General features: G+C 47.0%; 1 protein-coding gene across 2 annotated transcripts in view; it reads left to right on the forward strand.

The window, feature by feature from the left end:
- LOC119436854 (GRIP and coiled-coil domain-containing protein 2-like) overlaps window positions 1–26,275 on the forward strand; it is a 213,243-nt gene that overhangs the window by 12,793 nt on the left and 174,175 nt on the right. For both annotated transcript variants that reach the window (XM_049660037.1, XM_049660038.1), the window contains exons 4-5: window positions 918–1,072; window positions 8,124–8,291. In XM_049660037.1, coding sequence (XP_049515994.1) covers window positions 918–1,072; window positions 8,124–8,291 — 323 coding nt within the window. The remainder of the gene's footprint in view (window positions 1–917; window positions 1,073–8,123; window positions 8,292–26,275) is intronic.

Raw genomic sequence — 26,275 nt, forward strand, 5'->3', positions numbered from 1 at the left:
TGCATTTTTGTGGATGGGGGGGAAGCAAGCACTTTGCATAATATGCAATTTTCTTGCTTTAGCCAGAGGAATGCAACACCAAATAAAATTCCTAATGATTATAATAATGACACCAAGGATGATGACGATGTTTATTTCTTCAGCGTTTTACTCAAAGTAACTTAAGAGTGAATGAATAAATACAAGACAGTGATAGAGTGTTTTTATTAATGAGGAAAATTCGACCTCGGGCCACCTCCAGAATTGTAATGGCAATGTGAACAGAGCACTGAAGCTACACGTTGTACTGGTGGGTCTGGACAGGTGGGGGGTTACAACCGAAACCCCCCTCGTCGGTGCGCCACTGGTTTGATTTGTCAGAATGATTTTTGGGGACATCATATTTAATACTGCTATTTATGTTAGTGTGAAGGCAGCTATGTAATTCATTTGTGGCCTCACAGTGAGATTTGTATTTAGGCTTTGAAATATGGATTGTTTATACTGCAGTGAGTTTAGAGCTGTCAATGGCAGTCGAAGGTTAAGCGCTGTGCCGTGTGCACTCAAGTTGCAGTGTAAACTCTGAAGTCCTCCAGTCTTGTTGTTGGACAAATGAGTACAACCATGCTGTGTGCAGTGAAAACCTAATATTGACGCGAAATAAGTTGGCACGTGGTGACACTGGCCCCTTGAGGCGAAAACGACGAAGTTCGTGGTTGCGCGCGCGCTCTCCGAGGTCCAGCCATTATTAAAGGCTGATGTGTTTTTTGCCTATCTGTTGCTGGTGAACTATTCTAGCTGTACTAGCTGGGTGACAATATTTCAGTTGCAGTCACCCCCTTCTACTTAAAAGTTGTTTTTTTGATTGCAAAGGTGCTTGGGTGGGCAACTCGTTAGACAAACACAAAGATCTGACCCAAGTTCTCTCTGTGCACCAGATCTTGGCAGGAAGTGTCAGGAGAAGGACAAGGTCATTGGGCAGCTGCGTAGTCAGTGCGAGACATATGAGCAGGACCAGGCGGAACTGGGGGAGCTGCGCCAGGCATACCAGTCACTGCAAGAAGCGCAGGAGAAACAGTTTGACTCATTTAAGGTAAGTAGGACCTTTTTCTTGGGTGTACTTATTATTACTGACCGTGGTGGCTTGCAGTGGCTGTGGCATTCTGCAACTGAGCACGAAGTCACAGGTTAAGTTTCCTGCCACATTGGCCGCATTCCACTGAGTGTGGAATGCAAAAATTTTTTTGTACTTAGATATAGGTGCGTGCTAAAAAAAAAAAAATAGCCCCAGGTGTTTAAGATTAATCCAAAGCCTCCTCCTACAATGTTTCTTATAACCTACCATGTAACTTTAGGGCATTGCCATTGCACTTTCTCAGTGAAATTAGTTATTACCAGTGGTGTGGCCAGGAATTTTTTCGGAGGTGGCTCACATTTGAACGCAGGTGGGGTTGTCGCTTCCTGTTTTATGCCAGGTATCCTGGTACACAAATTTCAGGAGGGTGGTGGGGAGGCCTCGTGCTTAATATGTCCTCCCCACCTGGCTACTACCCTGATTATTACTACAGCACATTGTACGTGGGCGCACTATGTTGTAGTAGTAATGAAGCTTACCAACAAGCCTACTTATATTTGGAGAAGCCACGAGGTAGAATAGCATTTTGATAGAAGGGCCAACTCTCCCAAACTTTTCATAAACTTTACGATATTGCGAATATTGCAACAAGTTTTATCAAACATGCTGTTTGCCAAAAAGCTTCTCTCGTTAATCTTCAAGCCTCCCGTTGGAAGTTTTCCAATGGTGAAAGGGTGCAAGAGGGGCGCTTGCTTCGAGCAAGTTGATAGAGACAGGTTCCTGAAGCAGGCGAAACCTGCAACAGCAAAGTTGCTGAAAAACTTGCGGTGATATAAAGAACATTGAAGCAACAAAACGACAGACACCGACCAAAATAAAAGCTAAAAAAAAAAAAGATAATAAAAACTGAGTAAAAGACGTTTCGGCTTCGCTACGGAAGCCTTGTTCACAATGGGGTGAAGGAAAATTCGTTGCTTGTCAGTTTCGGCTGTTCCAACTTTGCAACTACTGCTTGTGTACGGTGTCTAAGCTAAACCATCGTTAATAAAGTGCGTATTCTATAAAAGGCGTGTGCTCAAGGCAAGCTTTACATGAATACATGCTACCCCCCCTCTAGTCTCGTATTCAAAGGATATTTACGAATTATGTTTGCAGATTGGCAGGTATTCTATTCGTTTCTGGCATGTTAGACATCCCTACCTGGAGCTTGGACACCGCTGGCTCCAATTCGAATATAATATGCCTTGATTTCATAAAACTGGCCATGTCACTTGTCCTTTCTCTTGGAGACAGCATATTGTTCCTTCATTGAATGAAGTAATTTCATGGCTCTGGTTAAGTTAAACAGTGTTCTGAATCATTGCGTACACAGTCATCCAGATAGGATTTGTGAGAAGAAAAAAAATATTTGGTGGAGGCAGATGGTTACCCACATACTTGTGCACCACTACATAATTGACTATTAGCTCTGCACTTCGTGAGTTTGCCGAGAACTGTGCATTACCTTTCTGAAGGTGCAGTCATTTGCATTAATATCTGTGCTGTTTTGATTGTTTGTGCTGCTTTTATTGTAAATTTTTTGTGATAACCTTATGGTCTCATGTGGATATTCATTAGGGGTCCATGTGTCTGTTTACTTGAGTCGCTAAAAGAGGGCTTGCTCAAATGTTCTTGAGAGGGGGGGGGGAACTATTATTTTAATTCAAGCTGTAGAGGCGCTTGCCAAGCAAGTTGTTGCTTTAGGCTGCTGTTGTAGTTCTTTCGTCTTTGTTTCTGTAGATGAGCAAGAAACCAGAGAGAGAGATTGGAAAAAAAAAACTGCACAATAGAGTTGGTTGATATTGTGCTGTGTTCTTGCTGCAGAGTCTCATCAGCTACCATCCATCTCTCATTATTTTTACCCCTTTCTTTGTATTTCTTTCTTGGACACCGGAAAAAAAAGTCCAAAGAAAGAGCATAGTGCATGCTACTATAAAATATTTGGAGCGCCTCTTGGATATGCTATAAGGTAGGCAAAAAAAAAAAAAAAAAAAAAAAAAAAAAACATCCTGCTGCTCAGAGCAGACGACATCTGCAGGTCTTGTGCTTTGCTCTGACCTCATAGGACAAGGATGAATTATGTTTGCAGGTTGGCAGGTATGCTATTCCTTTCTGGCATGCTAGACACCCCTATGTGGAGCTTGGACACTGCTGGCTCCAATTCAAATATAATAGGCTTTGATTTCATAAAACTTGCCGTGTTACTGGCCGTGTCAAAACAAAACAAAAACAGCATGTTACTCAGAGGAGATCACATCTGTAGGTCTTGTGCTTTGCTCTGACCTCATAGGACCTACAGCTGATGTTTCTTCTGTTACTTGTTGTTACAGTTAAACACACACACACACACACAAAAAAAAAACATGGAAAATGTGTGTGGTATTTGCATGGAGGCGGCAAATGGCAGAACAGCTATTGTTTTCTTTTTTTACTAGAGAGTTTTAGAATAGGGGCCCCAAAAGTTTGGGGCACCAAGGAGCTTTGCGGGTGTTAGCGTTGGGGCATGCAAGAGTGATGAGTTTTAGAATAGGGCTTTGCGTTTGCGAATAACTTGTTGCGCTTGCAGCGCCACTACGGTGTCAAAGAAAAACTATTCTAAATATTAAAATAAACTATACCATTTTATGATAGGAAGAGTAATTTTGACTTTCGTGGTTTTGCGTTTAATTGCAATTAAGATGTTATTCTGTTAGCAGCAAGCGATTTATTGCACCTAATTTTGAGTAACCAACTTGACGTGCCTTCACCAGCCAAGCTAATCCACGTTAGGCCTACGAGCCATGGAATCGACAATCGAATTCAGAATCAGCTGCGTCTAATGAATCAATCTTCATTACACACGTTAGTTGAGAGAAAGCGATAACCGCAGACACTTCTCCTAGCTTAGGAACTTCACGCGTTACCACGAATCAAGCCGACTTTGGTACTCGGAGAGCCGCCGCTTCGATGGGTGCCGCCATGTTTGTTGACGCAAAACTTTTGGGGCTGCTTTTGGGGCTCCCGCTAAATCGGCGAAATAGCGTGCCCGACGCAAAACCCAAACGCAGTTAGCGTCTCGCGCATGCACAGTGGTGTCGACGCTATTTCTTTGGGGCCCCAAAACGTTTGGGGCCCCTATTCTAAAACTCTCTATTTTTATTACTGTAGTGAAGGCATGTTAAATCAAAGAAAGGTTATTAGAGCAGTCATCCTCATGCTGTGCTGGGAATGAACCACCTCAGGTGTTGCTCTCTTTACTATCCCTGATGCTTTATGCAGATGAATATCCGTGAGAAAAAGCTGATGAGTGCACTGACAAGTTCGCAATGCCAAGTTTGGACACGAGTCCTCAAATTTTAAATTTCATGCATTGACAGCTAAAAAATCTAATTTATTTCGGAATCCCTGGTTTGTGTACTTATGCTCACTTTGGTGTACGGTGAAAAAAAAAAAAAAAAAAAAGAACCAGCACTTATTTATATTTCATAGTGACCCTAATACTGTTGTTGCTGCTACTTTCATTTGTGTGAATATAGAAGAGAAGGCAAAGAATGATGTGCTACTGAAAGTAGTAGGTAGGGGTCATATCAGCAGACCTTGAGCCATAACCACATTAGTGCTGAAGCTGCAGTCTATTCAGGCAGCAGGCGTTTTAATGGCCCCTCACCAGGCCATGTCTGAGATTTCTGTTATACTGTGGAAGGTATAAAGTGCGGTCCAGAAAGTGTTTCACGTCGTAATTTTTCAGAAGGGCTTATTAAGCAGTACTACATGACATTTTCAGCATTTTAAAATATTTTTTTTGCTTATGAAAGTTCTTGACCTTGAAGCCCTAGAAAATGTGCTGGCAAGCTTCAAGAGTGCCCTAAATAACTTATTAAATAGCTTTTCTGTGAATCAATTTTGTTTGTTTTCCAGAAGGTGTATGTGTTCTGACGGCATGACGCCGAAGGTGGTCACGTGGGAGCACATCATGACATTTTAACACCTGTTCCGGCTCGCTCTGTCATCTGCTATGCTGGTACTCAGTTTGCGGTGCAGTGTAGCAGAATAACAGACGACTGAAAGAATGTGCATTGTTCAGCTTTCTAACTAGCTCGTTTAGACTGCTCATTCTAATACAAAACTTGCAGCCATTCTTTTATTAAATACTCCTGAACTATTTCTATATTCTCAAAAGCATGAGGTTACTGGGTGCCATAAATTGGCAAACTATGTCTCATACTGTGCATAGAAGTGAACATAGCAGATAAAATTGCCAAGTTCTACCCATGCTCGGACTGCTTTAGAAGCTACCCATGCTGGGACTGCTTTAGAAGGGCTGGTCAGAATATAGTACTATACTATGAAAATAGAGTTATAGCTCAGCGGGTTTACGGGCCAGCGGGCAAGCGGAGACACTACTGCGCATGTGCGGCATGCTGGAGCGGCTAGCATGTTTACGGAGTGGGCCCTTCGCTCCGCTGGTTGCCTCTCCCCAGCGGAGTGCGCGCACCAGAGCAGCCTTTTTGTGAAACAAACATGGCGACCACCCGCGCGAACAGCCGCATGTCGTTGGCGTCGTATTAAAACGCAGTGCTGGCTCTGTATAGTGCGAGAGGTTTCAGCAACGCGGCCGTTTGGCGGCGTTTTGAAGTGGATGAGCGTGATCGAGAACCCGAAGCGAGCACTTGGCCGCGACCTGGCGATAACTCTAACCTTGTTGGACAGATGGCGCAGCAAAGCGCTCAACAAAGTGCTCAATTGGACGCAAAGAATGGAAACTAAAAGGACAATGGAGATTTACAAGAATGACAAGAAATTAGAAGGGAAAATCTGTACGGTAACACAAAGGGCAGTGCCTTGCTATTTGAGGCTCGAGACGGTTGCCTAAGAACCAAAACATACAGGAACAAATATTTGGAACTAGATGAGGCATGTGTATGCTGCAGTACAGATCCAGAGACCACTCAGCACATCCTAATGGAATGCGACGAGATCCACCCAAAGAGAACTGTAGGTAACGTGCAACTCCCAGAAGCGCTTGGGTTTAAAGTGGAAGGAAACATCAACAGATCAGCCGTAGAGATCAGCCGTAGAGATCAGCAAGAGACGATTAGAGTACTGGTGGAAAAAAAGCAGGGAAAAGATGGACACGACCTGATCTCTTAAAATCATAGGTAGCGGTACAAGGTAAATTATTGAAAAAGAAAAAGAATAATGGGAGAGGTATAAAAAAATTATAGATAAAGCACATGTAACTATACCTGATTAAATCAAGCAGGCTAAGTGACTATTTGTCGCCGCTCCCTTTCAAAGGGGATGCCAATAAATCATCATCATCATCATCATTCAACTAAGTGGGAGATCGCTGAGCTAAATCTCTTGCTTTCGTGTGGCGCTTCGCTGCCCTCTCCACTCGCTCGCTCATTCTGCTGGCCCGTTAGCCCGCTGAGCTATAACTGAATATCTATTAACTCTTTCCCTACCATGGGGAAATGGTGTTTTTTGTATGTTACGGCAGAAGTTTTTTTTCTGAAGGAACTACTGCACTCAATATTTAATGTAATGAACAAACAGCAAGCAGAATAAATGCACTTTTCACGCATAAAAGTTTTATTTACGAGATGTATGTCAAAAAAGATATAAATTGTTAAAATCAAGATTGTGTGATAAAATTGAACAAAGTTTGCAAAGACGCGCTTGGTATCTAATAAAACAATGTTACGATAATTATGAGATGTAAAAAATGTATTGCCGTCTATTAGGCACCATCTCCAAAAAAATAGAAATTTTTCATTGAACAGGTATTCCACTACAAAAATTTAACTGCACGCACTACAGTTGGGCGTGCCAGGCTGCGGCCACTGATGTTCCAGGCTGGTTTACGTCGTCGCTTTCAGACAAAGTCCAACGAAAAGTCAGCATCCTCTGACTTGCTGCTATTCGATGTATCGATAAGATCAGCCGCAGAAGCAGCGGAATCGCGGTATCTGCGATCTCCCGAAGTGCGTCCACTGTTTCCGGAGCCGGGATATTTTTGCGTTCTGCTTTGACGATTGTGAAACTTCAGAGTGCGCTTTTAAAATTGCCGCCTGGCGGGAAAAAAGCAAACTGCTTTGAAAACAAAAATATAGTTTCTCCTCTTTCACGTTGTTGGGATCGGGGGGTATGCCCACTGCCCTCTGCCTCGACACACCGAGCCCCGCAGTTGGCGCATGCCTGCGCATCAACCGCGGTCCGGTACAAGCTCGAGGAAACAATAGACGATAACCACGTGTACACTCGGAAAGCATTTATTACGACTGCAACTAACACTTCGAGCAGGCCAGCTAGCTATAGTTGACATCGCTGAGGGTTCCCTCGAAGAGAATAATACACTAGGTAAAGAAGGGCTTCCGACTTACCAACTGGGGACTACGGGGGGGGGGGGGGGGGGGGGGGCGTTTGCCGCGGCAAGAACGCGGTTGACTAACCACGTGCGGGAAAACGGGAGCGACGGCGGAGACTTCCGCCGTCGCCGCTTGCTGGAGACCAAAGAGACCCGGGCGATATCAGCGGGATCTCACGTGACCCACCCGGTGGCGCTGATAGCGCTTGCGATTCCCGCGCGCCGCCCGCGGAAGGAAAGTTTCCCCTCTCCCAACTCTCCCTGGCACGCATGCACTTGACGCGACGTTCGCTGCCCGTGCGGCGGTTATGGGAACCGAGGATTCCCACAACGTCCGATGGCGCGCAGTGTGTCCGTGAGCGACGTGGAAGGTCTCGAAAGCGGCGTTTCAAACCATCGATAGCGGGCGGCCACTTTTTCGTTCACCTTTGATGATCGCGAAACTTCGGAGCACATTTAAAAATTAACGCCTCACGGGAAAAAAGCAAACTGCTTAGAAAACTAAAATGTAGTTCTCCTCCTTCACGTCTGATAGCGCAGTATGTCCATGTGCGGCGCGGAAGGTCTCAAAAACGATGTTTCAAACCATCGATAGAGGGCTAATGGTGCCCAATGGGCGCGGTACGGCAAGAGTTAACTTCCAGCTTGATCTGATACTTTGCTGATTGCTCGCATGTTCAGGTCTTGGAGGAGCAGCTAGCCACTTCTAATGAGGATCTAGTCAAGTGGCGTCATAAGTACCAGGAATGCCTGGAGAAATTGGAGTGCACAGAGTCAAAGATGGCCACTCTCACCCAAGGTACAGAGTTCCTTCAACAAGAGCTATCTTGGCTTGAAGCTGAAAACCAGGTGAGTGTTTTTGAAGTGGGTTGTACTGATCGCATGAGGGCACTTGTCATATGAGAACTAACTGTATTGTACATGACATACCTGCCACTCTTCTGAATTTTTCGTAAAATGTGTGAATTTGGACCCGTCTTTTTTTACGAATGTTGACTCAATTTTTATGGAAAATGGGTTTTATTCGCTAATGAAAGCACACCGTTGCTGGTGGATGGGGATGCCACTAAAGTAGGGTGCGCGCATAGAGATAAGGGTGTGCGCCGTAATCTTCATTGTTTGCAGAGTAAGGACAACCTGTGACATTGCTCAGTTTGTTGTACGTCGTTGGGTCGTCCAACGTGGACACTGGTTGTCGTTACTCTCAACATAGTGATTCCCACCCTACGTAAGTGGCAGCCCCAGAGACGACGGCGATTTCAAGTTGACGCGGCAGGCACAGTTTCCGTGACAGGCTGTGGCCTGTTGTTATGCCCGTCGTCTTCGCTAGGCCTTTTGAATGAACTTGAATTGAGTTTATTTCCATATTGAATGGAGGAAAGTCCGAACTAAAAGTGAAGATTAATTCACTTGACAGAGGTTCGGACCCCCTTTACAGGGCATACAGTAGGATAAACCAGTGATACACCTAACATTTTAAACATTATCTAAGCACAAGAAGTGTTAAAACTAAACCGCATACATTCCAATATCAAACTTTCAGGCATGTACTATTGTTTCACACATTCTCTGTTGGGAAAAAGAAATACAGAAAATATGAAGAATTGCAGGGTTACATACATAAAATGCATATACACTCGAGTCCTGCTACAATGAAATTCACGGGACACGCGAGAAATTTTGTTGTGGAGGAACTTCGTTGACGCTTAATAAGTATGTATATACGTACCCCAAACGGCAAAGCCGCGAATGAAACCGAAACCATCATCCGGGAAATCTTCGTAATGGTGTGGGGGCAAAGTTTGAGACGTACCGAAGGCGGCCGGGCGATTGAGAAACTCTCATTTTGCGGCATATGCACCGTCGCAATTAATGAAGTGGTTTGAATTATCACGATGTCATTGCATATTTATGACAGAGTCGGCAAACTTGGCAAGCTTGCGCTTACCAGAAGTTTTATTTCCAGAAGTCTGTAAGCCTGGATTTTTTACGCTTCACGGCAAGCAAAGGCGCACGCAAGTCTCACAGTCCGTTAAAAGAGCCATCGCAATGTCATTGTCGTCGGCTCTATTAACTTTTAAGATGAGGTCAAAAGGATCCATTACTTTCAAAGCAGTCGCCGGAGTCAGTGTCTGTAGTGGGTTGTCATTTTTCCCAGACGACGAGACGTTAGCATCATGTCGACAACAGCGGCTGCGGCGGTGCCGCTTGGGCGCTATCTTGAAAGCAATCCGCGCCGTGCACGAAGTGCGCGCCTGTGCGTGCGTCATCTTCAAAGCGATCTGCGATTTGGGCAAAGTGCAACTAGTGCTGGTAGAGTCGTGTGCGCTGTGCTTTTTTAGTTCGCGTTGAAGCGAGAGACAGCACGGAGGTCAATTCGCTCGCTGCTATTGCCGCTCCCTCTCATTTCAGCGTGTTGACGCTGAGTTTCCGCGGTCATCGAGCGAGATGTGTTCATGTTTACCTGTGTGCATGTGAGACCGTGCTTGGTAATTTAGTTAGTAAGCGAATGTTTACAAGTTTATACAGCCGATAAAACTACGATCCTTAGTTCTAGCTCTAGATGCTATCTCAAACGATGATTCGCCTTTCGGGCGAAACTGCAAAATTTTTTCCATCCGCTTTCTGCCTCGGCGATCATATGTGTCTTCTCGAGAGCGAGAAATTTACGCTTCTTCGTTGGCGTAGCCATTTCAACCGGACACACACACCACAGAAAACGGCAGCAATTGTGGTGATCCCGTGCAGTGTTGCGCAGGCGCGTGATGACCACACGTGGCTATGGATTGCAGTGGTGTAAATCGGTACGTTGAACATGATTTTGTTCGCGAAAACCTCGTTTAAGCAGACATACGATTGTTACAGCTTTGGAAGGGCCTTATAATTTGACTACTCGGCAGTTCCAATTTCAATTCAATCCCAGTTTCATTCTCGAAAAGTTTGTTGAAGTGGAAATACCGAATAAAACACCTTTGTTATAGAGTGAGTGAGTGAGTGATCAAACTTTATTGTAAAATAAATTATTCAGCTGGCCTCATGCGAGGCTTATCTATGGCTGGGGCCCCTATTTCAGGGCTCCACTGGCTTCCGCAAGCCTGTTAGCTCTTCTGACCAGGAGGATCTGGTTCTCTAGGTCTGAGCTGGCCAGCAGTGCCTCCCACTGATCTCTACTTGGATTTGGTATGTGAGGTTCTATGTTGTGTGATGTACACTCCCATGTTATGTGGTACAGGGTTGGTGTTGACGCGTACCATGGGCATATGTCTCTAAAGGCTGAGGGGTGTATCTTGTGTAGTTTATGTAAGCTGACGAAGGTGCCTGTCTGTAGCCTACGCAGATCGGTGGCCTCTTCAGTCTTTAGTTTTCTGTGGGGTGGTGGGTAGAGCATACGATTCCCTCTATAGTAGTTTATTATAGTCGAGTAATCGGGATCGATGGGCGTTAGGTCCTCTACAACGGATGTGTTGAGGGCCTGGTACTGAACGTATCCTCGGGCTGCTCTATCCGCATGTCGATTCCCTGTGACCCCTTCGTGTCCAGGTACCCATGTAATCGTTTAGATAAATTCTCTTTGGCATTCTTCTTTGAGTTTGGTGAGAATTCGGTGTGTGTTCGTACCAACCCTTCCTTTTTGGAAATTCCTGCATGCTGTTTGCAAATCTGTTAGGATTGTCAGCGATTTCATTGAATTCCTTCCCTCTTGGATAGCGAGTGCGATGGCGACTTCCTCCGCTTCCGTGATGGAGCTGGGGGATATCGACCCGCTGGAGGTTATTGTTCCTCTGCAGTCAGTCACCACTGCTACTGTTTTCTTAGCATTGCCTGTGTAGAGTGCGGCGTCGGTAAATCGTGCTGCATTCATAAAGCCGAATTTCCTTTCGATGTATTGGGCCCTTGCCTGCCTCCTGCTGGGGTGGAGGTTCGGGTTCATGTTTTTGGGGAGCGGGGTTACCTGGTACCAGCTTCTGATGGTGCGCGGTATTTCTTGTGTTTGTTTGTGGGCTTGGAGTTGGGCGTTGTAACCAAGTCTCTCAAGTACGCTCCTGCATGTGGGTGTTTGGAGGAGCTGGTTTTTCTGCGAGTTGAGGTTCGGCTAGTTATGAAGTCCTATTGCCAGAAGTTTCTCATTTGGAGTGTTCTTTGGTAGGCGTAGGGCAGTTTTGTACACCGTTTTTATGATTACATCCGCTTTTTCCTTCTCCGCTTTAGTGAGGTTGTAGTAGGGCAGGCTGTATGTTACCCTGCTGACTACTAGGCTCCTCACTAGGCGGAGTGTGTCTCCCTCCTTCATGCCCCTTCTTCTGCTTGTGACTCGCGCTATCATTCGGGCGATTGTTGGGTCGTTGTTTTGAGGAGGGCGAGGGCATGTTGACATCTGTGATTGGATTAGAGCCACATCCCTAGAATCCGTACAGTCGTTTTTTAGGGTACGTTGCCTCCATCAATTTTGACTTCTATGCGTAGGTTTGGGCCCGTGGGTACCGCTCGGTTTCCTTTCCCTTTCCATATTCTTATGATTTCAGATTTGTCGGGTGAGCAGTGGAGTCCTCTTTGGTGGGCATATTGTTCTATTGTAGTGGCTGCTGTTTGGAGCTGTTCATTCTTATCGGCCAAGGAGTCCTTGGTTGTTCGTATCGTGATGTCATTCGCGTAAAAAGCATGTCTGGTACCCTGGATGTCTTAGGAGTTTTCTGGCCAGGCCGATCATGACGATATTGAAAAGAGTGGGTGAGATTACCGCTCCCTGAGAAGTCCCCTTGTGGGGGGGTGGAAGGTTGCAGTTTCGATCTCTCCCAGCTTTAGCTCTGCTGTCCTTTGGCTTAGGAAGCTTCGTACGTAATTGTACGTTCGCTCCCCGCAGTTGGTGTTCGCTAGTCCTTCCAAGATTCCTTGGTGGCTCACGTTGTCAAAAGCCCCTTTGATCTCTATGGCTAGAATAACGTGTTCGCCTGCATTTGGAATGTTAGTGAGTACCTCTTCCTTTAGTTGGAGGTGGATGTCTTGGGTCGAGAGCCTAGCTCGGAAACTGTACATGGTATCCGGCATCTGCCCACTCTCTTCCAGGTACTGTTGTAATCTGACGTTTACTACTTGCTCAAAGATCTTTCCTAAGCAGGATGTAAGTGAGATTGGTCTCAAGTTTTCTATCGCCAGTTTCTTCCCGGGCTTGGGTATCATGATTACTTTGGCATGCTTCCACTGTTCCGGTACGGTTCCCTTGGACCAGTGGTCATTTATGAATTTTGTGAGAGCGACTACGGCTACGTCGCTCCCGTAGTCGCTCATGTTTCCGATGACGGCATTAGTTATATGATCCACCCAGGCTGCCGTGTTGCATGTCGAGCTTGCTATAGCTGCTCTGACTTCTGCAACCGTGATGGGCTTGTCTAGCTCTGGGTTTGGGGTTCCATTGTAATTTTCTTCGTATGGAGGTATAGGGGTAAAGTCCCCGTAACATTTGAGGTGTAGAGCCTTAAGGTGAAGGTATCACTGTCGCCATCTTGCTTGTAGTTCAGATTCACCCACCAGGCGACGCTACTCAGTCATGTCTGGAAAAAGTGGAAAAAAATCTGCTATTCGCCGTCACCGCATGCCCCGGTCTGGCCCTCTTGCAACGCTGCGACAGGTGATCCGCTGAGTTGAAGAAGAGTCTCCCTCCCTCCCTTTTTTCATGACAAGTTGTGCCTCGCATCATTGTTGTTTTGTTGCTGCGCGTGGTGGCTTTCTCCCCCCTGTTACTTTCAGCAAAGGCTCGGTCGAACCTTGTAAAATGGTCAGTGCTGATGATGGTGGCAGTTAGTGGTTCGTCACTGTCGCTTATGACGTGGCTGTCATGTGAGTGCGGGCCGCTGCTTCGAAAGCCGTCCTGGTAGATGGCCTGCAGACTCAGTGCTCACTGCAGAACCTTGAGTGATGTTGATCGTCAACTAGTTTTGTTCCTAGTGTGTATTTTTTTGCATTTTTCAAAGTACGGGCCCGCTAAACGAAGGTTCTAGGCTTGAAATGGTCACTGTTGCTTTGTGCCTGTAAAGATAAATAAAGGAAAGGGAAGGAAATTGCTGCGCACCGCAGTAAGTGTCTAGCGCAGTCGGCTGACAACTGAACAGCGGTCAGCAGTGGAGGAGAGGTGGCAGTAAAAGAGTAGGGGTAAAAGTTAGTATAGAGTAACAACGAAATATTTACTACAGAGCGACTAAGTAAAAAGGAAAAAAGGAAGACCGTTTAGGGAGTGATTTCCTCGAGAAAGTTTGTCACGGGTCCCGCACACTGGCACTGTTAGGTCATGTGGAACAGCCGGGTGTCGAGGCTCTACTGTTTGAAGAAGTAGTAGTGTTTTTGTAAGCTACCCCCGTCCACGTGCATAGAGATTAGAGTTGTGGGCACTGCTGACACCAGTTTTGTTTGGACCGCATGTGCCGCTTGACCTGATGCCTATTTCTCGACGTTCAGAAGTCCTCCAGCAAGCTCGCTAACAATACACTGAGCCCCTATTGTGTGCCTTGCAGAGCGCCAAAAAGGGTGCTTTTTACATACATGCGCGACGGAAGGGCTTTGAGTGTAGTGAACTAAAGCACTATTAGCCTCATGTATCCCAAAACAGATTTTTTTTCATGCTGTTTGCAAACTGCATGAACATGAATGGGGGAATGGAATGGGCTGGCGAACAAATGTTCCTAGGGCGTCAGCCATGTTTTGGTACCGGAGTGTCGATTCCTGCAATTTCCTAAGCTATGCAGCGTTGATTTGAGCTTAGTACATCAGATGGAGACCACTTCCAGGAACGCCGACTGACGATAGTCTGCCTGTCGTGGAATAGTACAAATCTTCACCTTGTGCGAAACAGTAGAGTGGCAAGTTGGGCTAGTTGCTGGATGTTCATTTTGTAAAAGGGGGATACTGTGCTATAAAAACAGGGGCAACAAAAATATAAATGGACAGGACGCGCGCATACTCACAGCCAAAGTTTATTGGGTGAAAGACGACATATATGCAATGAACAAAAAACACCTCATATGCTCAGTGGCCATCCAAAACGCTGCCGTCACATTCTTGCGTCCAGAAATTGTACCTCACAATCGGCAAGTACTACGGAAGGATGGCTAACACATACAGTTATTTTTTATACGCCTCGAACTTTTTGTTTATTGTATATATGTCATGTCATTGTATATGCCAATCTCCAGTAACCGAAATACAAGCTGTTTGCAACAGTTCATGAGGGTACTGACAGCACTCATGTTCTTTTATTCTGTCCATGTCTGCGGTTGCGCTACCCTCATGTACGAAACTGCCTGTCACTTCAGGACCCATTCAAGTGGGAACAAATGTTTCCAACCACAGGCAATTGTTTTGAAACTTGAGGCTCCAGTTACGTTCAATCATTTTTCTCGTTGTTCACTGAGGTGCATATTTATTGTTCTTTTCAATATCATTTGAAACATTTCAGAAAACCTTGTGTTGTGAGGCGTTCGTTTTGCAAGGTGTCTGAAAACCTTGGTACGTGCACCAACTTTTGTCAATAATTCGCGTAAAACGCGAGACAGCACTTAGTCCGAAGAGCAGAATGCCATCGGGACGTGGGCGTAGCACCTGGGCCGTAGGACAAAGTACAGCGTTGACCGCTTATAACGTAAGTCGCCGGAGTCGCAAATATCCGTAGTATAAGCGGTACTGCACTATAACCAAAACAACGATTTTCAAGCCCTGCACATAGGCAAAACATGTAGACCAAGCATGTAGACACGCTAATTTGTACTATCGCGCGCACATCGTGATTACGTTTTCGCGAGTGAGCTGGCGAAAACGTAATCGCGATGTAGCCGGTGCTCTTCAAGGTCGACAGCTTTGCTCAGAGTCAAAACGAAACAACTGTTTGCCGCAACTGCAGCAAAAAAAAACGTGACCGCTATCGACGCGATTATGAACGGCGACTTTGCGGTGCTGAAGGCACGCGCCCGACGTACGCACCGAGTCTGGACGAATTAACTACCATTCAATGCGATCATCGATGGCGACAAGGCAGTTTTTTAGGCACGCAGCCGACGCGTGTACAGAGTAAAATTTAAACTACTATTCGCCGCAACTGCTGCGGAGAAAACCGCGGCCGCTATCGACGCGATCGTGGATGACGACTATGCAGTTACGAAAGCCCGCGGCGAACGCGGTGTTATGCGTGGCGGTAAACGCAAGAATACAGGCTTCAAAGACACAAATAGGCTCGAAGCGTTCCCGTGTTGCTGTCAACCACGAACAATTTCAACTGATGGCTGTGGCGATGCGACTCCACCGCTTCGTTTGGGTTGGACGCTAGCGCCGTTCTTGCTCTTCTGCGTTGCACATTCGCGGCGCTCCTCGCTCACCGAGCTCCGAAAGTAGTCCGAATTAACCGTGGTGCGGCCAAATAAGTCCGAATTAACGAGAGTTTGATTCCATTGAATAATGCATACGCCGGCCGGGAGCACGCACCTTGTTGAGAAGCGTGCTTGCTGCCGCCCTTGTCGGCGAGATTTTCCCGCGAAAGCCGCATTATAACCGGTATTTCGTCTCACGGGGCTGCACTGTAAGCGGTATGCGTATACATGGAGTTCTATGGGAGGGTAAACGGGAGTCGGGAAAGACCGTACTATATCTGGTCCTGCACTATAAGCGGTTACGTTATAAGTGGTCTATACTATAGTTGCATGATCCTGTCCAACTATCACGTCCTGCTCATCTACCTACTTCCCCCCCCCCCCACACACACCAGTTTTTCTCTCTGTTATGTCTTGCCGTCACGGCCACAAGGGGGAGGGGAATGGGTCGACTCTGCATTCACGTCCGGCAGCACCCTTGTTTTGTCGCGTGCCATTCTCGTGGTCTTATGGAAACTGCCAGTTGCGCCGCAAGTTGGGATAACTGGAAGAGCGCCGGCTCCCGGGGTCCTCTCTCTCCTCCACTATCCCCCAAGCCCGCACCTTTCGAGATAGCACTGTAATATACGCTGCGGCATAGATTCTTTTTTTTTTTTCTTAGCCTTTTGTGATCGCCAACCGATGAAAACCTTACTGTGACTTTTGATGCGTATTCGATTCGGTGACAAAAGTTATTATTCGCGCGCCCCTATCAAATAGACAGCATAGTACACGTGGTTAGGCTCCTTTATTGGGGTAGAAATTTAGCACACAATCGCGCGGTTACGGGTTCGATGGCGCACCCGCTAGAGAGCCCGCGAGAATAGTTTTGGAGATCACGTCATTCGAGTTCCAGAGCCGCGGCACGGTGGAATGGTAAATGAAGCGGTTGCACAGAACGTTTGCTTTAGGAAATTCACACGCGCTCACCGCTGCTAGCGCTCATCGTGCCAGCGTTATGATTACGATGGCCATTGCAAGCACTCGCGCACAGCCTTGCGCGCAGCCCCCAGAAGTTGTCCATGTTTCACCGACAGCTGTTTTCGTGACACAGCCGTCCAATACCAAGTCCTCACATTAGCCTATGGAATACGAACACATGATTTACACAAGCAGAGGCTGCATAAAGATTATTTGCTAAAAGTACTTTTTCTAATAGTCATCAATCTATATAATGCAAATTGTGCACGTGTTGTCTGCCTTTTTTGCGCTGTCCATGCATTCCTTTATCTGTCTCTTTCTTTGAACCTTTTTCTGCTGAATTCGGAGAATTTTGAGCGCATGTGTCACTGTATTCTGTTGCACACGCTGTTGTGCTTGCAATGTTGGAAAAGCTTCTGAAAAATAAATGGCAGAAAACTGCTCGATCGGCTGCCATGCACCGCAACAAGCAAACTGCAGTCACTTCAGTGATTTTCAAGGGTACGATGATCACTCGTAAAAGAAAGTGGGGGTGGAACCACTATGCGAGTGCGATGATTACACGGATAAATACAATATATCTTTCAACGAGAAAAGCGCCTACTGGAAATCACGTGTTTCAAAACATCACTGTGCGTCGGAACATGTGACATTTGGTTAGTAGCGCGCGGCTTGGAGTGCAGCAGGTCATGCACCCATCAGCACTTTTCGCTGCAGTCTGCAAGGCTCGCTCATTGTTTGCTGCTAATCCTATCGTTCAACCGGCGTCGCGTGCAATAGTCAAACACAGTACCCTGCCACACACATCGCACCTCACCCCGTAGGGAAAGCAAGTTTCCAGATATCGTCGTACGAGCCTTCAAAATAGAGGAGGCGAGGGCAATTTGCAATTCTCCATGGCACAATAGCCTAACCGGCTGGCTAGCTGGCATGCACTCATGATGTACCGTGCACGGCACTTTCTTTCTCTTTCATATTTTTCTCCCCGCACCCACAAGCCAGTGAACTCATGTAGGACTACATTGAAGGCGTTGCAGACACGTGTGCTTGAAAGAATGTGGGGGAGGTGCCGGGACTAGACTGAGCCAAACACTCAAACCTGGAGAGAGAATTCCCTCTGCATTCTGCCCGCTTTGTAATGTTTAGTGGCGCCAGATTTGACAAACGTTGGAACTGGCGTGAAACAGCTTGATATCTTTTGGCACAGATGGTACCACCACCAAAAATCGCCTGTGAGATTTATTATTTATCGAAAATCTTCTGTTTCAAGCACTGCTTAGTAAAACTCGTGAGTGATAGTAATTACATGACACTGTATGGCTATAGTAATGTGCAACAATTGTTGTGAATTAGTGTGTACATCAAAAAGAATGTCAATTTGCACGGACCTGGTAAGTGGATAAATTAGCTAAATTCACTACTCCCCTGTAGATTCCCTAATTAACATAAGCCAATTTTCTCTTCATAGAATCCAAGATAAGGGCTTGCTACTTGATTATTGAAAATTTCAGAGTATCAGCTAGAACAGTTTTGTCCCGCCGCTGGTAATGCGTGACCAAGTATAGTCATAAATTGCCAAATATAAGTAATAATACAGTGTAGACCGCTTATAACATAAGTTGCGGGAGTTGTAAAAATTCACGCTATAAGCGGTACCGCATTATAAACCAAAGCATGCTTTTTTTCGGCTTTTGCTTATGCCAAATGGGCACCCCACCTTTCAAACACAATTTATTACATATTTTACCCACACACACATGCAACACAATCACAACACAGCACAGAAACCAAGTACTCCCGACAAGTGCGGCATTAGCGGAAGAACACAGTTATATTTGGCTGGAGACTGGTCTCCACGTGCACGCTCCCACTCCTGAAAAAAAAAGAAAAAGAAAAAAAAAAAGAGTGCGCTACCCTTCTACCCCGCACTCCGCGCACCCTGATTGGACGCTGCTATAGTGATCAAAACACGCGCCCTCCTTTCTCCAAAATCTCCCACCCTTCTCCTTCTTTTTGTTTCGCTTTTCGCCGGTGATCACCACGCGCGCGCCCACGCTCCCACTCCTTCAAAAAAATTTTAAAAAATGCTGTATGCCGTATGCTGTATGTGCGAGTGAAAGTGCGCGAGGGATGCGTGCTTTCACGGAGAGCGAACGTACGGCGGATAGCAAACACGACGACTCTCTAGTCGTGTGGAAGGCCGTGGGGGGATTTCGAGGGGGGGAAGGGGAGGCGACATTTAGCTGCGACACTCAATGCGTATCTTGCGACCGGGCGCGAGGGGAACTGGCGACTCAAGCTTCCACACAAAATGAGGAAAGCGCGAAGGCAGCATGGGAGGGAGGGGGCGCGGCTTTCTGCAAGCCACTGCGTACTTGCGTGCCTGAGGGCTGTCGCGCACGCGCATCGTATCTTGAAAGTGATCTCCACAGGGCTCTGACCTTTGTATGCGCTGTGCTTTCGCCGCTCAGTTTCCGTTGAAGCGATAGACCACACGAACATTCGGTCGCTGCTCCAGCCGCGTTTGCTCACGTCGGCGTTTTTACAGTGCTTGTCTGCGGTCATCGAGTGCGATCTATTCATGTTTGCTTGTGCGCGCTGACACCATGCTTGTTAATTCAGTTAATAAGCAGATGTGCCCAAGTTTATGCAGGTGATAAAACCACTATCCTTACTCCATATACTCTACTAGTAAATTTGCTATCACAGTTGATGCTTTACCTTTCGGGGGAAACTGAGACATTTTGTTTCACTTTTCGCCGCTGGTCTCCACGCGCGCCTGCGCTCTCACTCCTTCGCATTTGTGCGCCCGGCAACCGTGTGGGCCGTTTCAACGTCTCCTAGAAAAGGCCGTGCTCCATGCGTCGATTTCATGGTCGCGCGCTTAAAGAAACCGCTCTACAACCGGTATTCTGCTTCGCGCGCCTAGGCAATAAACGGTTTGCCTATACATTCAGTTCTATGGGAGATATATCGGTGGTAAAAAAAAAAGAAAACGCTATAACCGGTCCCACGCTAAAAGCGGTTACGTTATAAGTGGTCTGCACTGTACCTCACGAACTGTTCATCAGAACACAAAACAGCTTTGCATAGATAAGTACACTGTAGCCTGATAAGTACATAGTTGTCCTGATAAAAGGAAAAAAATATATTCATTCATAAGCTTTTGTAGCTTTGCCCATTTTTATTGGCGCCTATAGAAATTTCTTATTGCTTTACACGCAATTTCTCTTCACAGAAACCTTGTATAACATTTCATTTAAAGACACAGCAAATTTCATTTTGTTATGTTGAACAGTTTAGCCAGAAGCACAGTACAGCGGAGGCTAGTACAGCAAAAACGCCATTTTATGCTCCAACTGTTTTGAATGCCGTCAGGTAACGGTTCAGGCTAGGCGATAATACTAGGTATCATTGGAAAGCGCAGAAAGTAAGCTTTCTAACGCAATAAAGTTCACATTTGTCCAATGAGCGCAGGAAGCACAGTGCGTCCGCAAACAATGACTAAAATGCCGCGCGCGTGCCGCCGGAGTGGGACCAGCCACCTTAATCATGTCTTCGTTTGTTCCTGGGAGGGTGTGTAGTAGCCTTTCCAGGGACTTTTGGCGTTCGCCTTTGGTTTTTTTGTGGGTCTATAATTGCCCTGAGGATTCGCCACGTTTTGGCTGTGCCCAGGGTGGCCGTGCCCAGGGAGTCTGTGCCCAGGGAGTTTGTGCCCAGGGAGGCTGTGCCCAGGGAGGCTGTGCCCAGGGAGGCTGTGCCCAGGGAGGCTGTGCCCAGGGGGGCTGTGCCCAGGGAGTCGCAGAATTTTTCCCAGTTTGTTGTCACTAGCTGGTTTGCGTACTCCTCGGCTGTACGGGTAATCTCTGCAATTCCGATCTGCAATCTCCGATTATGCTTCTGTTTCTTCCATCTTTTCGTGAGGCTCCTTCTAGCTTCCCACAGGTGCAGTAAGTATGGGTCTACTTCGGGGGTCTCGTGAGTTATGGAGTTGTGGAGTTGTTATGGAGATACTTCTTTTTGTATTACTTTCTACGGGAAGTTGACGGGGAATCAGAAAATCTTCGTTGTGGCAGAAATTTCGTTGTAGGGAGATTCGACTGGAATGAAATGCATATTAGTTTTCAGACAAGCACACCCATACAGAACAGACGGTATCATGAATGCGTCACGAAGATCGAGTGTAGTGTGTTTTTGCTGACAGCTGTGGTATCGATCTCTTTTTCATGAAAAAATTTAAAAGTACAGGTATGCTGTATTGAAGCATTTGTATGCCATATTTCGTTCGACAAAACGGGACTTTCCAATACTCTTTGATGCATGTGTTGTAATTGGTGTCCTAATCTTCAAGTGCGATAACGATGTTATGATGTCTTCCCTAGTATTCATGCTATGTATACATCGTATGGCCATATTATATGAATAAAGACTACGAATAGGTACAGTCGAATCTTGATAATTCGAACTTGAAGGGGCGCGAAAATTTGTTCGAATTAAAAGAATTTCGAATTAAAAGAATGACGTATTTTTGAAGTATTCGTGCACCATAGCACAATGCACGAACGGTGTGCGAGTCGTGAAATATCGCGGCGCGCAAGCGCATAGCAAGCGCGGGCCACTAAACTGCCCATGCCAGCTAACGCTTGCTTCCCGATAACGGCAGAAAACAAAGCTTCAAGGAGAGGGCGGCGCAGGCACACAGGTGCGTGCGAAGACTGTCGAAGGTGAGGCAAGAGGGCGGCAGGGAAGCTGATTTGGCCTCGGCAACTCCGCCGCTTCAGTGGCTCCCCTTGCCCTCTCTCATAGCTCTCTCACCTTCGACTGTCTCCATGCGCACCTGCCGCCGTGCTGGCGCCAGCTTAGCCTGCTTCCTGAAGTTTCATTTTCTGCCGTTATTGGGAAGCGAGCGTTTGCCGGCGTGGGCAGTTTCGTTGGCCGGACTGCCCCTCCGCCGCTGCTTCCCTCTGCACTGCAGCCGCAGCGTGGAAGGTCAACACACGGCTAGAAAGTAGAGGAAGCATACAGGAGAAGGGTTCACTGCCATTTTATTGCGATAGCAATTATATGGACACTCAAAAGCAGATTTATGCCGTCGGCGTCGCCGTTGCCGTGAGGTTCCGCATGACGTCAATGGAGATGAAATCGTCGCCGCGCGCCGAACGCTGTATGTGCGAGTGAAAGGGCGCGAGGGACGCGCGCTTTCACGGGGAGTGAACGCACGGCGGAAAACAAACGCGCGTTCTGCGCTGTGCTCCCTTAAGGGCTGCAGAAGTAGGCGTCTCTTTCCTCCTCTACAATCACCATATATGTAGAGCAAACGTGCCTTCTTCCGACGCGCGACAGGCCGTGGGGGAGGGGGGGAGGGCGGAGGGAAGGGAGGCGACGTTTAGCTGCGGCACCAAGTGCTTATTTATATCAGAGGCTCCGGCAACAGTCACCAACGCCGCACGCATTTTGAGCGAACGCGGGCAAAACGCCGACGGCGTCGACAACAGTTCTGCGTGTTGCCGGTGCTGCTGCATGTCCAAGTTTATACAGCTGATAAAGCTGCTATCATTACTCCGTATAGCTCTCTTCAACTTTGCTATCGCAATTGATGCTTCGCCTTTCAGGTGAAACTGCGACAACTTTTTCTCCACGTGGCTGAGACGTCTGCACTAGAGTGTGCTACAATACGGTTGTCTAGAACACTCTAGTCGGCACGTACACGCAAACCGTCTGAAAAGTTGCTCTGTATGTGAATTGAAGGGCACGCCAGTTATGTGTCTAAGAGATTTTTTCTGAAGTACACACAATCCGCCTTTTGCATTGCGCTGTCGCGCCACTTTAGCGGGCTCCGCGAGAAACAATATGTACGGTGTTGGGGCCCCATGGTACGCAGAGACACGCTGCAAGAAGCGAGCTGAAGTGGGTTTGTGCATTTGTCAGTCGTGCAATGGGGATGTTTTCCTAGCAGCACTCGATCTGGCGTTAGAACGGCAGACTGAAACAAGTCAAAAGGGAGCTATGGCGAAGCGGGCGAGCAAGCGTTACTTGTCTTCTTCTTCCTTCACCAGCACCATGGCCCAGTCCCTTCAGTACAATCACTCCCCACCAAAAGAGGAGCCATCCTGGCGACCTAGGGGCAGGAGAAGACAGGGGGGTCGTGGCACTGCTTTAGGCGGGAGACGTGGACAATTTCCTGGCCGCGACGACGCTGGTCGGAAGACGCGTCCTTCGGCTCGATGAGGTAGTTGACTGCGGATGTTTGTCGCAGTACCCAATAGGGACCATGGTACTTGGAATGCAGCTTGGAGGAAAGGCCCGGTGGAGTAGACGGCACCCACAACCAGACCAGCGAGCCGGGAGTAAAGGACGTAGCTGTAGTGGACGTGCCGTGGCGATGCTTTTGGCGCCACTGGTCCTGGGATGTGAACGAGCGAGCGAGCTGGCGACATTCTTCCGCGTATGCAGCCGCTCGTGAAACAGTCGTCGACTCCGAAGCATCCGGCCGGTAGGGTAGAATTGTGTCCATTGTGCAGGAAGGTTCGTGTCCGTAAAGAAGAAAGAAAGGTGAAAATCCAGTGGTTCTTTGCGTTGCAGTATTATATGCGTACGTTATCGAAGGCAGAATCCGATCCCAATTCGAGTGGTCAGAGGAAACATACATGGCCAACATGGTGTCCATCATTCGTTCGAAAGTGGCAGGCGCGTTGCAGAGGCCAAAGGGCATGACGGTGAATTCATATAGGCCATCAGGTGTTACAAAGGCTGTCTTTTGGCGATCGGCCTCTGCCATCAGCACTTGCCAGTACCCGGAGCGCAGATCCAGTGAAGAAAAGAATTCCACACCCTGTAGGCTGTCCAAGGCATCTTTGATGCGCGGCAGAGGGTAGACATCTTTGCGCGTTATGCGGTTAAGGCGGCGATAGTCGACGCAGAACCTTATGGAGCCGTCTTTCTTTTTAACGAGGACAACCGGAGATGCCCAGGGACTGTTAGAGGGCTGGATGATGCCACGCTGCAGCATGTCGTCAACCTGCTGGTCGATGATCCGGCGTTCAGCGACCGACACACGATACGGACGCTGGCGCAAAGGAGTTTGTTGACCGGTGTCGATATGGTGAACGACTGCTGACGCTCGACCCAAAGACGGTTGGCCAATGTCGAAGGAGGCCCGAAAACGCTGGAGGAGCTGGATAATTTCCTCGTGCTGGACAGGTGTGAGTGCCGAGTCGACGGCATGAGCAAAGACGTCCACAGGGGCATCGGTGGCGCCAGGAGGAGTGACGGCGCAAAGCGGAAGTGGTGCCGCATCGTCAAACATGGTGGCTGGGAGGGTGCAGTCGAAATATTCAGAGCTCCCCAAGCACTCGCCGCGGAGTATGGATGAAGGGCACGCGGAGGGATTGCACACGTAAAGGGCAGCAGAACCGCCGCAAAAATTGACGATAGCAAAAGGAAGCAGAAGGTTCCGACGGCTCGCACAAGAGGCTGACGGCGTAAACAAAACAGCCCAGTGAACCATTAATGTACCATAGATGTCCATAGAACATCATGTTTGAGACATTGCACACATCCTATAGATATCTATATTTCTCCAAACAACGTTACAAATACGTACCATGGATAATCTAAGTCCCATCCAGATCACGTTGCTCTAACGTTGAAAGGATGTCGCAGCTGGACATAAGTAACCTCTAATAGATGTTCTTTTAGGGGACGCAGGAGGTCCATAGAACATCTAGTGGATCTTTCCTGCTGACGCTATAATGAGCTGTATACCTGTGAGTGCCACAGTAGATGTACTATTGAATACAAATGAAATGCGAACAGCAGAGTGTGTGGTCAAAACGTAACTAAAAGCACAGTGTGGCGTCGGTCAGCGATTATTGTACACATGCATGTGGTTTCGATGCGGAGTGCGGGGCTGCTTGTCCTAGTGCGTATTAGGTCACCTGTATTTTGTTGGAAGCTTGTATTCTCACCCCGCCATTGCAGTGCCATTCCTATCTGTAATAACTTTTAAGGTGGCTAGCACTGTTGTTGCGCATCCAATGCAATACATTTTTCGTGCTATTCAAATTACGATTAGACACTGGCAGCTTTGATGGTGGTAACAAACGCAAAGCAATGCACGTTAGCAAGCTGGGTGCATGCCAGCTATATCACGCTACAGATGTAGCGATGGTGCTAGTCACCATAACACTGTACTACCAGGTGGGTATGGCACTGCCCGAGGAGAGATGAGAAAACAACTTTTGGACAAAATACGGGTGACGTTTATCGCAATAGGGCGAGCAGCGCTGCACTCTTCCTCGAGAACTACATCCCCACGCACGTGCACAACGACTGGCCGACGACATGCACAGTATGCCTTAGTTATGCTTCGGCCACACACTCCGCTGTTCGCATTTAATTTGTCCTCGATGGTGCATCTGCTGAGGCACACTAATGGCACAGTTACCCCCATTGTCGGCATGTAGCTGGTGACTTTGCTTGAAATGTTTTGTTAACGTGTAAACGTGTGAATGTGAAAATATAAACTGCAACACTTAAGGTGAAATCCTTAGATGGCTCAATGGTCGAAAAATCCGATGTCCAGCGTCGCAGCACCAAAATTCAATGGCACCAAAATTGGGGATTGAACCTTCGACCTTTGGTGTTAAATAGGTCGAAGCGAATTAAGGCACAGTTCATTAAGATAGAGTTAATTGAGGCACTCTAACCCACGGCCTTTGTTGGGAGTCGAAACCACTTGGAGATATGGGCAAACCGGCCACATCTCCAAATTATCTCCAAGTTGTATTCCAATTGACATGGTGAAGGTAGAGTCGAACCCACTACCTTGGGTGTTCATTAGAGCGAAGTTACTTAAGGCAAGCTAATTACGGCAGAGTTAATTAAGGCACTCGAACTTTGGTGGAAGTCGAACCCACGACTTCTGGTGTTAATTAAGACAAAGTTAATTAAGATATAATTAAGACACTCAAACCCTCGACCTTTGGTGGAAGTAGAGCCCGCAACCATTGGTGTTAATTATGACGAAGTTAATTAAGGCACAGGTAATTAAGGCACTCGAGCCCACAACTTTGGTAGGAGAAAACAATAGAAGTAACAACGCATGCGAATGACAAATAATTTAATTAATGCTTCGTGAGTGCGCAGGCTTCTGCCTTCATCCTCTTCAGTGTTCGCTAAAGTGACTGTCAACATTTATATATAGTTCTAGCGCTCATCAAAATTCGAAAACTGTGCTAAGAAAACCGTAAATCCGCATTTTGATCATTATGCATCATTACAAATCCTGCAATGGATAAATGAAAAATAGTGAGTTCAGTAAGCACTAGGTAAGGCACACCAGTGAAACTCACAATGTCATACCAATGTTACTTTTTTATTTATACAACTGATAAAGCTTTATTACAAGAATGATCGGCCCCCAGCCACGCACATGTATGAAATTATTCATTACATATTCTCGCTGTATACCAACAGGTTAAACGCGGATCCAAAAAAAACACGTAATCAAAAACAGATTCT

The sequence above is a fragment of the Dermacentor silvarum genome, chromosome 1, assembly GCF_013339745.2.
Source record: "Dermacentor silvarum isolate Dsil-2018 chromosome 1, BIME_Dsil_1.4, whole genome shotgun sequence".
In the NCBI taxonomy this organism is placed as follows: Eukaryota; Metazoa; Arthropoda; class Arachnida; order Ixodida; family Ixodidae; genus Dermacentor; species Dermacentor silvarum.